Source organism: Poromitra crassiceps (assembly GCF_964638095.1).
Source record: "Poromitra crassiceps genome assembly, chromosome: 22".
Taxonomy (NCBI): Eukaryota; Metazoa; Chordata; class Actinopteri; order Beryciformes; family Melamphaidae; genus Poromitra; species Poromitra crassiceps.
The window spans coordinates 15202646-15217645 of NC_139647.1; the positions used below are offsets into that span (position 1 = coordinate 15202646).

Here is a 15000-nt window from a genome sequence, read left to right on the forward strand (position 1 = left end):
TGTCTCTCTCGGTCTCTCCCCCCCCCTCTCTCTCTCCCCCTCCCTCTCTCTCTCCCTCTCTCTCTCTCAGCAGCAGTTATTGGTTTGTTAGCGCTGTGATGGCGCTTAATCGCCACACTTGCTTTTTGTAAAAGATTTGATTTGATCTTTTATTCCGCTGCCTTCTTGCTGGCAGGCTGGTAATAAAAGCTGCAGATTGTTCTACAGCCTGCGGGGGCACCGGCGTGTCGTCCACTCGCTCTTTAAATAGTTTCTTTCTGCACGGAGCACAGCTCTTGTGATCTTAACACAACACCGGCTCAAATTAATTTCAGCACGGATGGGAGGAGGGAGATTGTTGAAATGGAACACAGCCCGCAGGGGTTTTTCCCACTGATTTTGGTGACTGAGGCATTTCTTGGATTCCAACACACGGCTCGTTCTTGTAACACACGGCTCGTTCCTGTAACACAAACCTCCGATGAGAGCAGCACATTGCTGGTAAAGTCACCTTGTTTTTGCCAAGTTGTATTTTTTGAAGGGGGGGGGAGGTGCCTCGTGTGCAGTCAGTCCATTATTATTTCAAAGGCACAAACGTGCAGCGTTGACAAGATGTGGTTTGATGAATTAGATTGTTATTGATGATATTGATTTGAAGGAGGATCGGTGTCAGATATGCATTATTCATACATGAAGAAATATCTTTTTGGGTTAATGAGATGTACCACATGGTGAGATCCTCTCTATCTCCTTTGCTTATTCAATATTGTATCTCTCTCCAGCATATTTGACTCACTTGGATGTGTTATCAACATGGAGAACGGCTGCTTAAACAAAAGCCAAGTGATAAATTGGCACGAGGGGAAGTTAAGTATTTATTGACCTCATAAAAATGTAACCTCTCCTGCTCTAATGAAATCCTTTCCTTGTGTCTATCTTGGTGCAGCCCCCGCCCTCTAGTGGCTCAAAGCGTGAACTACCTCTGGCTGTCACTCCACTAACGCAGTGGCTGCCAAACTCAACCCTTGGAGGAAATTGCTACTTATATAAGTGGTATTGTATTATGATCGCTATATTACGCCATCGTGAATAAGCTCTATATATACAGTGCTTGAAATTACTCCTATCTTTCACAGCGAGGGGTGCAATCATGATTTTACAGTTTGATTTGCTTTTGCACCCTACAGTTAACGAGAAATTGGCGGGGTGGGAGTGAACACCCTGTAGCCTCCAATTACTTCTCAGCCGTTCGTGAAAATTTACATAGAAGTGTAAAAGGTGTAAATCCTGAAATTGAAAGCTCCACTTGTAGAATCATACCACTTACTTAATAGCCTGCAGTCTGGAAAGATTTCTTGGGATTTATTAAGCATAATTTAGCAAGTAATTCTCACAACGTAAGCCGATTCCCGGGGCCGTTTCTTTTTCCATGTTTTGTTTTGGGGCCAGCTTAGCCTTTATTTCCATTTGGAACTATTTGAGGCTCCAGTGATTTCCCCCGCTCAGCTCTTTACATGATGTGTGTGTGTGTGTGTGTGTGTGTGTGTGCGACGCCCCCATCGAATCCCCGCCCCCACCCCATATTGACATTCCATAAAGTTGACCCAGGGCACGGCAGCCATCTCTTTCCCACAGATCACAGTGATAGTGATCGTAGTGATAGTGAGCTATATGCTATATACGCACTATTATGCCACTTTTTCCTGGCCCTTTGATGGGCTAATCTGGCACGGCGGGACAGATCTTACACACATGTTGATGCACATTTGACTGGCGGGGAGAAGTCAAAGACACAGCTTTGTGAGACAGGCTGCATGAATAGAATACATAGAAATCAGCAGCAGGGAGTTCAAAGTGAATCTCGGTGTGCTGTAACAGTCCATAGCAGTTTGTTTTTCTCATATATAGACACAATGTAACATGTAACAATGTAACATGTTTAGAAAAGCTATCTTTCTCCTTCTCTCTCTTCTTATCTATCTAGGTCTATCTATCTAATCTAATCTATCTATCTATATATCTACTGTATCTATATATGTATCTATGTATCTATCTAACTATCTATCTATCTATCTATCTATCAATATATGTATCTATCTATCTACTGTATCTATTTATTTATCTATCTATCTATCTATCTATGTATCTATCTATCTATCTATCTATCTATCTATCTATCTATGTATCTATTCTAATCTATCTATATATGTATATATCTATCTATCTACAGTATATATGTATCTATTTATCTATGTATGTATCTATCTATCTATCTATCTATCTATCTACCTACTGTATCTATCTATATATCTATCTATCTATCAATATATATCTATCTATCTATCTATGTATCTATTTATCTATATATGTAATGTATCTATCTATCTATCTATCTATCTATCTATGTATCTATCTATCTGTCTATTTTTCTTGCTGTCTGTGTGTATGTCTGCTTAATTATTCTGAGATCTTCATCATAGAATAGAATATACTGTATAGTCTGAGAACCGCTGTTCTTTCTCTCTTGGAAAGCACCGCTGCTATTTTAAGGACAATCAGAGTGAATGTTGTTTTTTCCTCTCTATTGCTTCATTCCTTCTTTTGCCAAATCATTTTTTACTCACTGCATTAACATGTCATTATCCTCCCTCGTTCATTATCCTCCCTCGTTCTCTCTCTCTCTCTCTCCTCCTCTTTCTTTTTCTCCCATTCTTCTCCCCTCCCTCCCTCCCTCCCTTCTCTCTCACAACCCCCCCCCCGCTCTCTCCCTCTTTCCAATAAGTCACATTTAATAGTACATTTCCTTTCTTGGCCCGGGGCCTGGTGCCAGACCAGCTGTATGAAATGTAGTTTCACCGCTTTCCCTGCCAGCACTTTTGTTCAGAGGAAAAATAACAGAAAATCCCACAGAGCCTCTTGAACTCGCCGAGGCTTTTTTTTCCTCCTCCTTTTGAAACAGCTCTTGATTCATTGTTTATTTTACCGCCATGTCCCTTAAAAGGAAGAAGTGCAACCGTCTCTCGTCGTTACACGAGAACCTCTTGTTTTCCTCTCACGACTGAGAAACTCATGTTTTCTGTCCTGGCTTTTATGGATTGTTATTGTAAAAGACCTGACGGAGGAGCTGGGGAGCTTTTTCCGAGGAGCTCATTGAACTTTTGGAATGTTATAGTTCTTCAGCTGTCTCGGTTTCCTCTTCCACGTCGTTTCTCCTTTCTGGTCTAATGCCAATTTCCATTTTCTCTTCGGAGCAATAAAAGTCGAAAAGTTTTCCAGGCGCGTTTCTGCGTGTTGTTATTATTTTTGCACACGGGCGCCATTATGCTACTCCGATCTGAATGTTCTCATTAGTGCTGACATCAGATATGGGAAATTGCCTGAGAAAGAACAGAAGTAGAAGAAAAAAAATAGTTGAATCGCTTTCTACAAAATGGCCGTTGTCATCGAGAATCGTGAATTTGATTAAGTCAGAGCGCAGCTATCCTGTAATGAATCAACTCAACAGGACAGTGTGTGAAAAAGTGGAACGTGTCGTAATGTAACTCTTTGACTGATTAATCACATTAGAATATTATATTAGAATGTACAGTATGCAGTGAGGAGGATCTGAGGAGTTCCATTGACAAATGACATTTGAAGTCTTCCAGGCTTTTCCTCCCCCTCAGAAGACAACACCTGCTCATCTCTGAGCAGTTCATCTCTGAGCAGTTCATCTCTGAGCAGTTTGCTACTTGTTGCATACCTGCAAACTTAAAGGTGTACTATGTCACTTTTTTGGGCCCTTCAAACATAAACAAACTTTTTTCTATTTTTACATCTTAAAGTCATATTCTTGAAGAGTAGGACTTCTAGATGGACAATGTCTTTTAATTGTTATTATATTATATTATATTATATTATATTATATTATATTATATTATATTATATTATATTATATATTATATTATATATTATATTATTGCACCATGACTCAAAACACAAGCCTGTTTTGCTCCAATGTTTACAACCGATACAAATGTAAACAAACCGTCTATGACTTTCAAGTACATCTAATACTCATTTTTCGCTCTTACAAACTGATATTGCTTGTATCAAGAGCTCTGTCAGACCTAAAATATACTTTAAAATGTAAAAAAAAAGAGAGGTTGTTTTCATTTGGAAAAACAAAGTTGCTTTAGCACACATACACTCACACACATACATGCACGCACTCAAAACCAAACATTCTCTTAAGGTTAAGGTTAATTCCCGAAATATGATCTTCGATAACCAGTCGCTTGAATTCTCACACACACACACACACACACACACACACACACACACACACACACACACACACACACACACACACACACACACACACACACACACTGGCTGTGGCAGCATGGCTGCAGCTCATAACCACACAAAGTGCTTCATGTACTCTTTGTACTTTATATTGATCACTCATTTGTTTGCTATCGACACTAAAAGAGCAGGTTTGTGCCGTTAGAGACGCTTCACCTTCTGGTGCGGTTTTGAAATCTACTATCTGAATCAAAAATGATTGTTCTGCCAAAGATAGATGTTTGATTGGCATGCATGTGCTCTGAGGCCCTGTCCTATATTTGAATGAATGTATATATTTGTATTCTATTTGTACATACTTGTATAGCACTGCTTTGATGTAAACGCAGTACTTGTTTCTAACACTAGATGTCACATGATGACCTGGTGAGTCATGTGACAGGTGAGGGGGTATATATAGATGGCGTCTGTATATGTGTGTTTTATGTCTGAAGAAGAGCGTAAGCTCGAAACGTAACACCTGGAAAGCAAAAGCAAAACCAAACGGGAGCTACAGTGTGCGGCCTTTATGTGTTTATTTCACTGCGTTTTCTATTAGGTCCAGCACCTGCCTTTCAAACTGGTTGGGATGTGCGTATCTTTTTTCACTGTTTGATTGGCATGGATGACACGACACGACACGACACGACACGACACGACACGACACGACACGACCATAAAACAAACTCACCTACATTGTTGCCCTTGCTTGCATTCCTCCTCAGGCTCCTCCTTCCTTACGAGAGGCACGTCAAGGGAGAGAAGGATAAGCCCCTCCCATTGGCCAAACCCAGGAAGCCGGACGGCAGCCAGGAGAAGGCTGCAGGAGCCAAAGCTAAAGGAGTGGGGCTCAAGAAATCCAAAAGTCCCAACAGTCCCAAACAGGGGGTCAAAAAGGAGAGGGGGGAGACGGCGAAAGGTCACGAGGAATCACAGGTCAGTCATAAGCTCATCTGGACGTTTCTGCTCCCTCATCAGGATTGAACCTCACTGTGTCCCAAGTCGCTTTGGTGCTGCTGACTCAGTTTGTGTTGTGTGTTGTGCTGTTTAGACACGTCTAACAACCTACATGACACATTTCATATGAATACGAGGCCATTTCAATGTCCAAATAGTTTAGGAGAGTGACTTTGATCAGAGGAAGCAGCAGGAGGCGCGTGGGCGACGTTCGACATTCGATTGTTAATGCCTTAACTGCATTGTTTACGTTGGCATGAAGCGGGGTGACCGACTCAGCGTTAGCCTAGCCCAGCGCGATGCTAAATGACCGGCGATAGCGTCCTTTTCTCAACTCTGGTAAAGACAAATCTAAAGTAAAATGGTTCAAACGATAGAAACGCTAGAAAGATAAGAAGTCATACTTGACTTTTCCACCATGAAACTGGTTGTAAACATTACATGGTCATAACAGTAGCTAAGCTAACCGTAGCTGTCCGACAATAGCAGCAAAACTGCGTCACTCCCTCTCTCTCTGTTTCAATCTCCTTTTAGTCTCCTTTTGCTTTCTCATCATTGCTTCACTGTCTTCACTTCTGATGTCTTATGAATCTGTGAATAAATATAAACGGCTGTTTTATTTCTTTTGTAATAACTATTGTTTTGTTTCCCCCCGCATCCAGGACTCCCAGGTGAAAGAGGAGGAGAATCCTGAGCTTTCCGCCGCCGTAAAGCAGGAGGCCTCTTTCAGCGATGAACCGATTGTAATAGAGGAGGAAGAGTTACATCTCACGCTGAAGAAGGAGGAGTTACATCTCACCCTGAAGAAGGAGGAGTTACATCTCACCCTGAAGAAGGAGGAGTCGGACTGCAGAGCCCCTCATGCAGGCCTACCCCTCCACAGAGGGCCTAGTCCCCAGCCTGAATGGAGGCAGATCAGCGAGGCCCTCCAAGAGAAACTCGCCTCCGAGCAGCAAATTGAGGTGCACTTCATTCCCAAAAACCCCTACCTGCCTCACCGCTGGGACCAGAACAAACCCGCTGGACATGTTGCCCTCCCCGAGTCCGCGTCCCGGGTCAAAGACTCCATAGAAAGTCACGGGGGCAGAGTCGGGAAGGTGCTGCCTATGTGCAAGCAGTCTGTGGACTCCAGCGCGGATTCCTTCCCAGAGAAAGAAGACTATGGGATCATCAAGAAGGAGTCGGCGCAGGGTCCCACGCAGACGGCCGCCTACTGCAAAGCCAGCCAAGGTGTCATGTCTCCTTTAGCCAAGAAGAAGCTCCTCTCTCAAGTGTGCGAGACCAACCCTTTCTCCTTCAGCTCACCGTCTCTTCAGCCTCCACCTCCCCTGGTTCCTCCCTCTCTCCCGGCCATATCGCTGGTTGAAAGGGAGAGGGAAAGGAGGAAGGGTGAGGAGGAGGCGGCGTTGGGACAGAGGCTGGGGTGTGTGACAGACAGCAGCAGCCAGGAGGTAGCGCCCGTCTTCAGGCCATCGGTCATCCAGCACGCGCAGAGCAGCAAGCCTCTCCAGCAGGTCAGCGGTGGCCCAGCAGAGAGGAGCCCTCTTGGCGAGCTTTCAGAGACTTACGGCTGCCGGACGAGCCACCACCTCCAGCCCCAAGTCAATCCTCCGTGGCAGCCCTACCTCCCCCGAACCCATGCTCAGGACGGAGTGGAGAACGCTGGGGAGAAACTCCTCCAACAAGTCCCCCCTGCCCAGCCCCAGAGCTACACGGGCGACTGCTACTCTTCCCCTCACCTCCACAGTCTGTACAGGCAAACTGAGAACTGCCTGAGCCAGGAGAGGATGGCTGGCTTCCCCAGCGGAGAGAGGAGAGGCCATTACCCCCGGGACAGTGAAGGCAGCCAGGCCTTCGTTTGTAGCAGCTTGGAAAGGGAGGGCTTGGCCTACAGATCACACTACAGTGACAGGACTCAAACACATGGAGACAGTAGAGAGGCAGAAGATGAGCCCAGAGACTTCACTATTTCGAAACCTCTCTCTCAGAGGATATCCTCCTTCTCTAAGCCCCCCTTCTGCAGTCTCCCGTACCCCATCATGCACCAGGGTTTGGATTCCCACCCCAAGGCGTGCAGAGTCCCTCCTATGACCATCTCAGCCACCAAACAGAGCCCAGTAGAACCCTCCCAGCCGTTCCCCAGCCCCAAAGCCTCCCCCGACACGTCCCTCACCGGCTCCATTCGACCCAGCAAGCGGAGCCTCGGGGAACCCGAGAACGAGGGCGTCCCGGAGAGGAAAGTGCGCGTGGTGACGCCGATGCACCCCGCCGCCGCCATCCGCCGCGGCGACCCGGAAGAACTGAAAGCGGCCGAGCCGGCCCACGCCGTTCACCTCAGCAACCATCTCCCCGAGGGCCACCCCGCCACCACCTACCCCCCGCCCCACGCCGCGGCCCTCTACGTGGGCATGTACCCTCCCGGCAGCCTGGTCTCGCACAGGCCCCAGGACGGGCTCCAGCACCATCCGGGTCTGCAGTACCTGAAGAGCCAAACCGCGGTGTCTCCCCTCGTTCCCCCGTTAGCCTTCCACTCCATGATGCTCCACCGGCAGCTGATGGCCACCGGGCAGAGCCCGCACCACTTCTACAGGCACCCGGGCGGGGTGGCGCTGTACGGGGACCTGCTCCACCACCTGTATCCACTCTCCACCCTCCCACCCCCTCAGCTCTCCTCAGTACACCCCAGTACAAGACTGTGAGAGAGAGAGGGAGGAGACACGCTCGCTCTCTCCCTCTTTCTCAGCCTCTCTCTCTCATCTCTCGTCTCTCTCTCTCTCTCTCTTGCTCTGGGATTGTGGCTCACTCAGAAAGAATAACACTGATGATCAAACTTTGGCAGATTACAGACTGATGAACTCATCGAAAATTCCATTTACTATTTGTTTATATACTTTGCACTGTTCTGTTCTTATCACCACTTACTGTATCTTTTGTTGTTCTTGTACCCTTATTTGCACAATGCTGATGTGTAATGTGCTCACAAATCAGTTTGGCGCTCTGAGTCACCACGAGTCAGGTTGTTGCTCTGAACATGTGAAAAGTGGAACAGAGAAAAGCCATTTTGTTTACTGCATCCGAGGACTGAGGGCTAAACGTGGTTGCTGAAAAAACACTAAAAAGTAACACGATGACATCAATGAAAATCCTTTAAAACTAGGAGGTGTGCGTTCGCCATCGCAAACAGAGTCCAGCGGCTGTTTAGCGCATTATTACACTTCATTCAGCCAGCGGTGGTTGTATCTGTTTACATGTCTCCACGCTGAAACGCTGTTGCCTGTTTTTGCGACAGTAAATCCACCTCGATTCCTCGTAACGGACATGAACACACGCTGCGGTGCTGCACAACATAGATAGACAAAGACAGATAAAGACTAGCTTCATCGTAACATTCTGAGGTGCTGTGTTGACAGATGTACTGTAGACTCACGTTCAACTCGATTCAGGTTTTTATTCAGGATTTACTTCAGTTAACTTCAGTTAACTACTTAGTTAGCATGTTCAATCTGTTGACAAATCACAAATGAATGTTTCTTTTTGTTGTTGTTGTTGTTAAGGAAAAGCCCTTTTAATTTTACTTTGGGAATTGAAAAGTAAATTGAGCCCAACCCCCCTGTGATGAGTAGCCCGTAGCAGCTTGTTTGTGTCTCTCTGACCAGCATGATGAAGCAGCCTTATGCTGTGGAATGCTCACCACATGAAATCAGCATTTCTCCTTTTGAGTTCTTGACTTGAAAAAGCTCTTCTTTGTGAACGGACTCCTTTATTCAACAATCTGAAAAGACTCACTGTATGATTTGATAGGAATGTTGACAGTTCGGCTTTTATTGCTTTGCAAATATCTGTGCCTTTCGCAGTCTTGGATTAGAGTTAGCACTACAATTGTTAAGACTTATCTTCTGTAGCAGGGTAGGAATATCAATATTACTGTCATTCTCGTCTGTAGCGCCGCACACAGACACACACACTCACACAAAACTGTTATAGCACACTTGGCTATCAGACACCAGACTTGATGGGTATTTTAAGTCTTTTCAGTTCTTTTAAAAAGTTTTGCTTTGACCTACTGATCGGTGTTTGTGCTCACCTAAAAAACAATTGACTTGGCTTAGTTGCGCGAGGCAGTGGACGACGGAATACTTGAAAAGATTTACAGACACTTTGACGGTGACCCGGGTCTGGTGTCTCCTGGCTGGGAGGCTGTGTTGTATGTGTTTTCTAGCAGTGATCAAAAGGTACCAGGCTCCATAAAGTATGCCTACCGTGCTCCATAGCCCCAGGTGGGAAGACAACACCTGCTCCGGCTTTTACAACCACTATAACCGCTGTTAATGGCAAATCCGGTGACAGTCGAAATACAGGGAACATGTCCGGTGTTTCGAGAAAAAATGAAAAAATAAAAAAGGCTGTAAACATCTATGTGTAAAGTTTTACAAGATACTTTTAAGATTACAAAAAAACATTCATTTCTGATTAAGTACTGTACATTACTGTGTGTTAGGTTAAAAGCGGCTGCCAAGCCCTCCTGTACAGAACCTTCATTCTGGGATCAATTTCATGGCAACCTCCCCCCTCTCTTGTCTTATTTCCTGTGTAAATAGCACTGTAGATAGTACCGTGTGGTTGTTATCATATAAACTGTGTTATAATCTGTAAATAGTATCAAAGATAGTATAAAAAAGTCGGTTACACAATCTAGCTGTGTCCTTGTTTTGCTCTGTTTCAAGGTCAGCGTGATCATATTAAGATTGGAAACAAACACTACGATTTAAGGATTTAGGATTCTCTCTTTTTATTTGTTGTTGTCGTTTCACTTTATTTTTCCATGTCGTTTCCACAATGTGCATCCTGAAAGTGTTTTTGATACAATAGCCATCTGTTTACCAATCACCCAGCTGGCGAGCAAGACAAAAAATAAAGAAGACATTTTGTATGATACGACCTCCTGTATATTTAATTAAAATATTTTACTATCTACACGTTTCCTTTGCCGTTATTCTTTTGAGTGTTTGGGTGTTGGATTACGTGATATATTAAACATTGCCATTTCATCTATTGCATGTTAATTTGATTTGGGTTCATGCTGTAGAGGGGGGGAAATATATTTAACTACATTAGCCTGAAAGAACTCACATCACAGTGAATGTAATGCTCTTTTTTGGTGAGGAAATGCAGTGTGAATGAGATTTGTATTTTTTTTTATTGTAACACCATTATCTGGCTATGAGATCCCACCCTGCCCTAATCTTCACAACAGCCTACTTCTGGGCTGACAGCCAGAGGAGCCTCTCAGCAGCGAATGCTGCAGTAGAAAATGTGCCAGTGCCGCCCCCCCCCCGGTAAATCTTTACCATGAAAAATATTCAGGAATACTCCCAAGATCAGCAAAAATAAAGCAGGCTCACCAGGGTAGAATGTAGGGCGCTTTATTGCAGATCAGCAATAAATAGAAAAATACAGTTAGCTTCTAAGACAAAAGTGAACAGAGGAGAAAATTGCACTTGTGGAAACAAAACTAACTACAGTATTAATATGGTATATATATATATATAGTATGTATGTATGTATATATATATATATATATATAGTATAGTAATATACAGAAATTATATTGTACCTGGTCTGATTAATGTACAACTTACTAGAACATAAACTTACTGGCATTAAAAGTCTAAATAATCAATATGCTGAAAAAATTACATTAAGATGAAATTATAGCAGTATTAAGCTAGAAATAAATTACATTTCAGACAATTCAACAAAAGGGCTTTTCACACTACATGCTCTTAGCCCGGGGCTATCTAAGCCCTGGCCTAAGAGTAGGGCTAAAATAGCCCCAGGCTAATCCCTTTTCACACACATATTAATAACCCAGGTTCACCTAAACACTATGCCATTCACACTGTTTCCTTGGCCCCGTTTCACACTAGCAACTTTGAGCCCTGTATTTAGATGGAAAGTCAGGGATAACTCTGCTCCAGAGCAGGGCCAGCTAGCCAGGGCTGAAGTCACTTTGGAGTCGGCCAGGATTGTGCAAGTGTGAAAGCTTTCTTAGCCCTGGGCTAACAGCTCTCTTAGCCCTGGGCTAACAGCTCTCTTAGCATTTGGCTAACAGCTCTCTTAGCCCTGGGCTAACAGCTCTCTTAGCATTTGGCTAACAGCTCTCTTAGCCCTGGGCTAACAGCTCTCTTAGCATTTGGCTAACTGCTCTCTTAGCCCTGGGCTAACAGCTCTCTTAGCCCTGGGCTAACAGCTCTCTTAGCATTTGGCTAACAGCTCTCTTAGCCCTGGGCTAACAGCTCTCTTAGCCCTGGGCTAACAGCTCTCTTAGCATTTGGCTAACAGCTCTCTTAGCCCCAGGCTGAGACTGACTTAACCCCGGCTAAGTGTAGTGTGAAAAGCCCTAAAGACTGAAAATATTTCTGCAACAACTATTACAGTTGTGCATATTCTAAAAACATACCAAATATTTTTAGTGAAATGTAGTAAATAGGGTAGCACTTTACAGCTCTAATAATACCGTAATACAATTTAATTACCAAAGTAATAACCATGCAATAGCTTGGTATTAACAATGGGTGTATCTGGCTAATTAGATTGAAATTTATGTAGGCCTAATAGACTAAGAGGGCCAGAAACATATGGTAATAATGGGGAAAAACACATTTAAAGATGGCATAGATGGTAATATCAGATTAAACCAAACATCCAGAGATTAACTGGAAACACTCCCCAGCTAGCAATCTGCCACCTCCAATAGCGTTAATACCAAGCTATTACCTGGTTATTACTGCTAATTACAAGGTTTTACCTAATTATTGAGCTGTGATGTAAAGTGCTACTGTAAATAGATGTAAAACTGGATCAGACTACACAGTACTGTGTTAGTTCTGCTCTGATCAAAGTGAGAGCGTTCAGTCCTTATCAAACATCAGGCATTTATTTTCCTTTTTTTAGCAAGTTTCAATAGATCACATGTTCTTCCTCCTGCGCTACATTTAGAGATGAGCTGCACAATATGACACACACACACACACACACACACACTTCAATGGTGGCTACACTTCACCACTTTGAACCAGGGCTGCACAACTGTATATAATTGTATAGAGATTTTATCTTTCACAATTACAGTAATTATTATTTAATATTGCAGTATTGAAACATACTTTTCTTTTTAGAATGCCCAATGTAATTGAAAAGAATCATTATGTTGATATGTGATGCAGAAAGTGCAATACAATAAATGTGATCCCCGAATCATGACTAATAAGCTTGTTACAGTGTAACTGTCATCACAATAATAATCGTTGTTTTTTATTTGGGTGTTAATATTCTGCCAGAACTAAACTGCACAAAACATAGAATTAACAATGCACAACTACTAATACTCCAAGAATTCGGCAGCAACAAGACGGAGCGAAGCAAGCAACTAATAACTAAAGGTATGCGTGTCAAGGACACATTTGAGCGTTTCATTCACCACCGTGGCTATCGGCAAAGGGCTAGTAATTAGTCACTACATGGTGACATACAGTAATATACACTGAGCATACAACACTGCCAATATTGAGCTGCACCACCTTTTTTGCAATCCATTTCTCATGATGTCAAGGTTGAAATAAAACCCATCTTTAATCTGTCTGTTCCCCATCTACCCGTCATGACTGAACAGGATTTAGAGTAAATAAAAAAATCACATTATCGTTTACCTGGTCACAGTCAGTCAAAGCAGCTGGACCTCATGTTTTGTATACTCAGTGTAATTATGAAGACCACTCTTCAGAAAGTGACAGTAAGTGGTTGACAGATCTAATGATGAGCGGTATTATATTTCCAAAACACACACAAGGACATTCATTATCTGAGCTACTCAAAAGAGACTCCATTCATACAATCATGCTAATGGTGTTTAAGGACTGCAGTGTTAAATTATGTTGGGTGTACTGAACTGAATATAATGAGTCACCCTGCAAAATCAACTCTAGTGGTCATGAAGTCGTCACAGTAAGTGGAGTCAGTCAATAATTCTAAAAGGAATGACTCGTCTATAGTCGGCCTGCAGATCAATAACAATTTGAGCGCTTTTGCAAACGCTCTGACTTCCATGTTCCACTGTCAGAGCCGAGACATCAGCCTTTCCATGTGAGTGGGCTTGATGGTGGCAAAGCTCAAAGCAAACATCTAGCGCTCAGATCTGTATGGATTAGCTGCTCACGAAGAAGCCATCCAGCCAGTCTAAACTGTTGGCATCATTATTAGTATTAGTGGTCAGGCGGGGTTAGAGGGTTAAAGGTCACCAGGCTTTTGGGTTGATCTTCTCTCTGAAGGACTTCCTCAGTTTGCTCCTGGGGGCAGGAACCGGACCGAGACCAAGCCCGGGTCTGAAGTACCCGTGTCGGGCGGAGGCCTCGGGGGTCTCGGCGTGGTGGTTCTGGTACTCCAGCTCCTGGAAGGGGGGCTGAGGCTGGCTGTAGGCTGGCTGCACGTCGAGGTGCCCCAGTGGGGCGTTTTTTCGGCTGAGGGCGGCCGCTCCTCCGGCGTTGTTCCTCTGAAGCTGCTGGATAATGGCCGAGAATTTGACATCCAAAGATGGCCTCCCGGATTTGGACTTTGCGACCGGGCGCGAAGTGCCGGTGTTCTCCTTCTCCTGGTGCGAGAGAGGAGGAGGAGGAGGAGGATGGAGAGAAGTGGGGAGAGGAGGTCTGGCTGGTTGGGTGAGAGGGGCATAAGGCTGTCTGTCAGAGGGAGGGGGAGGGGCATAAGGCTGTCTGTCAGAGGGAGGGGGAGGGGCATAAGGCTGTCTGTCAGAGGGAGGGGGCGGGGCATACGGCTGTCTGTCAGAGGGAGGGGGCGGGGCATACAGTTGTCTGTCAGAGGGAGGAGGCGGGGCATACGGCTGTCTGTCAGAGGGAGGGGGCGGGGCACGCCGCTTCTTGTTGCTGTTGGATACAGAGCTTGTGTTGCCACTGGGGCTTGAACAAGGGGTGGAGCATTTAGTCGGTGACAGAACACTCCTCTGCACTACCACTGAATGGGAGCCGTCAAACAGAGTGGACCAATTAGGCGCCTCCCTCTCCTCCTCCTGGCCAATGAGAAAGCGGCCGTCCGTCTCCTCAATCTTGCTGTGAATAATGTCTGTGATGCTCTCAAACTTTCCAGGAGAGTTTATACCTGAGAGTCAAAAAAAATCAAGACATTCACATTGAAATACAGTTGAGATAATCAGCCATTTAAATATAAACAATTCAATACAATTTCAAGTTTTCTTTTGGCTTTTTGGCTTGTTTATATACAGTAGAGTAGACTGATCTGTACACCTCAGGTATGGTAGCATGGATTTGTGAGATTATTAAAATACTCGTCTGAAAATGTATTTGAAATATCACAATAATACACAGTCGCACACATTCCAACAGTGTAATTTGCATGTAAAAGGATTTCAGTATTCTGCATCAACACTGAAATTGGAGCTATTGTGCAGTGTTAATCAAATAGATTTGTTATCTCAGTGTTTCATTCAAGCAGCTCATTTGGATGTTTGCACTCTGGAATAATAACTTCCATAAATAGATACATTAATAAATACAAATCCTGTGAAACATGTTTAATCACGGCCACTCTGCCATATTGACTGCTCACATGGAAGTTAACAGCCTCAACGTGGAACTAAAATAGTTCATGTTTTGAGGACAGAATCATTTCTGTTTTTCAAATATTGCCTGATGAATTTCAAGTAGC

At 44.2% G+C, this 15000-nt stretch overlaps 2 protein-coding genes across 2 annotated transcripts in view; one reads left to right on the forward strand and one right to left on the reverse strand.

The window, feature by feature from the left end:
* The window catches only part of LOC310796369 (AT-rich interactive domain-containing protein 5B-like), a gene marked incomplete at its 5' end in the record, with an annotated part of 92610 nt that extends 82376 nt beyond the window's left edge, over window positions 1–10234 (forward strand). Inside the window, 2 exon segments of the mRNA XM_083658559.1 lie at window positions 5031–5241; window positions 5925–10234. Coding sequence (XP_083514685.1) covers window positions 5031–5241; window positions 5925–7961 — 2248 coding nt within the window. The 3' untranslated portion in view covers window positions 7962–10234.
* A 3321-nt stretch (window positions 10235–13555) lies between these two features.
* rtkn2 (rhotekin 2) overlaps window positions 13556–15000 on the reverse strand; it is a gene marked incomplete at its 3' end in the record, with an annotated part of 10241 nt that continues 8796 nt past the window's right edge. Inside the window, exons 13-14 of the mRNA XM_083658162.1 lie at window positions 14157–14433; window positions 13556–13997 (exon numbers count right to left, since the gene is read on the reverse strand). Of these exons, the coding sequence (XP_083514288.1) occupies window positions 13556–13997; window positions 14157–14433 (719 nt within the window). The remainder of the gene's footprint in view (window positions 13998–14156; window positions 14434–15000) is intronic.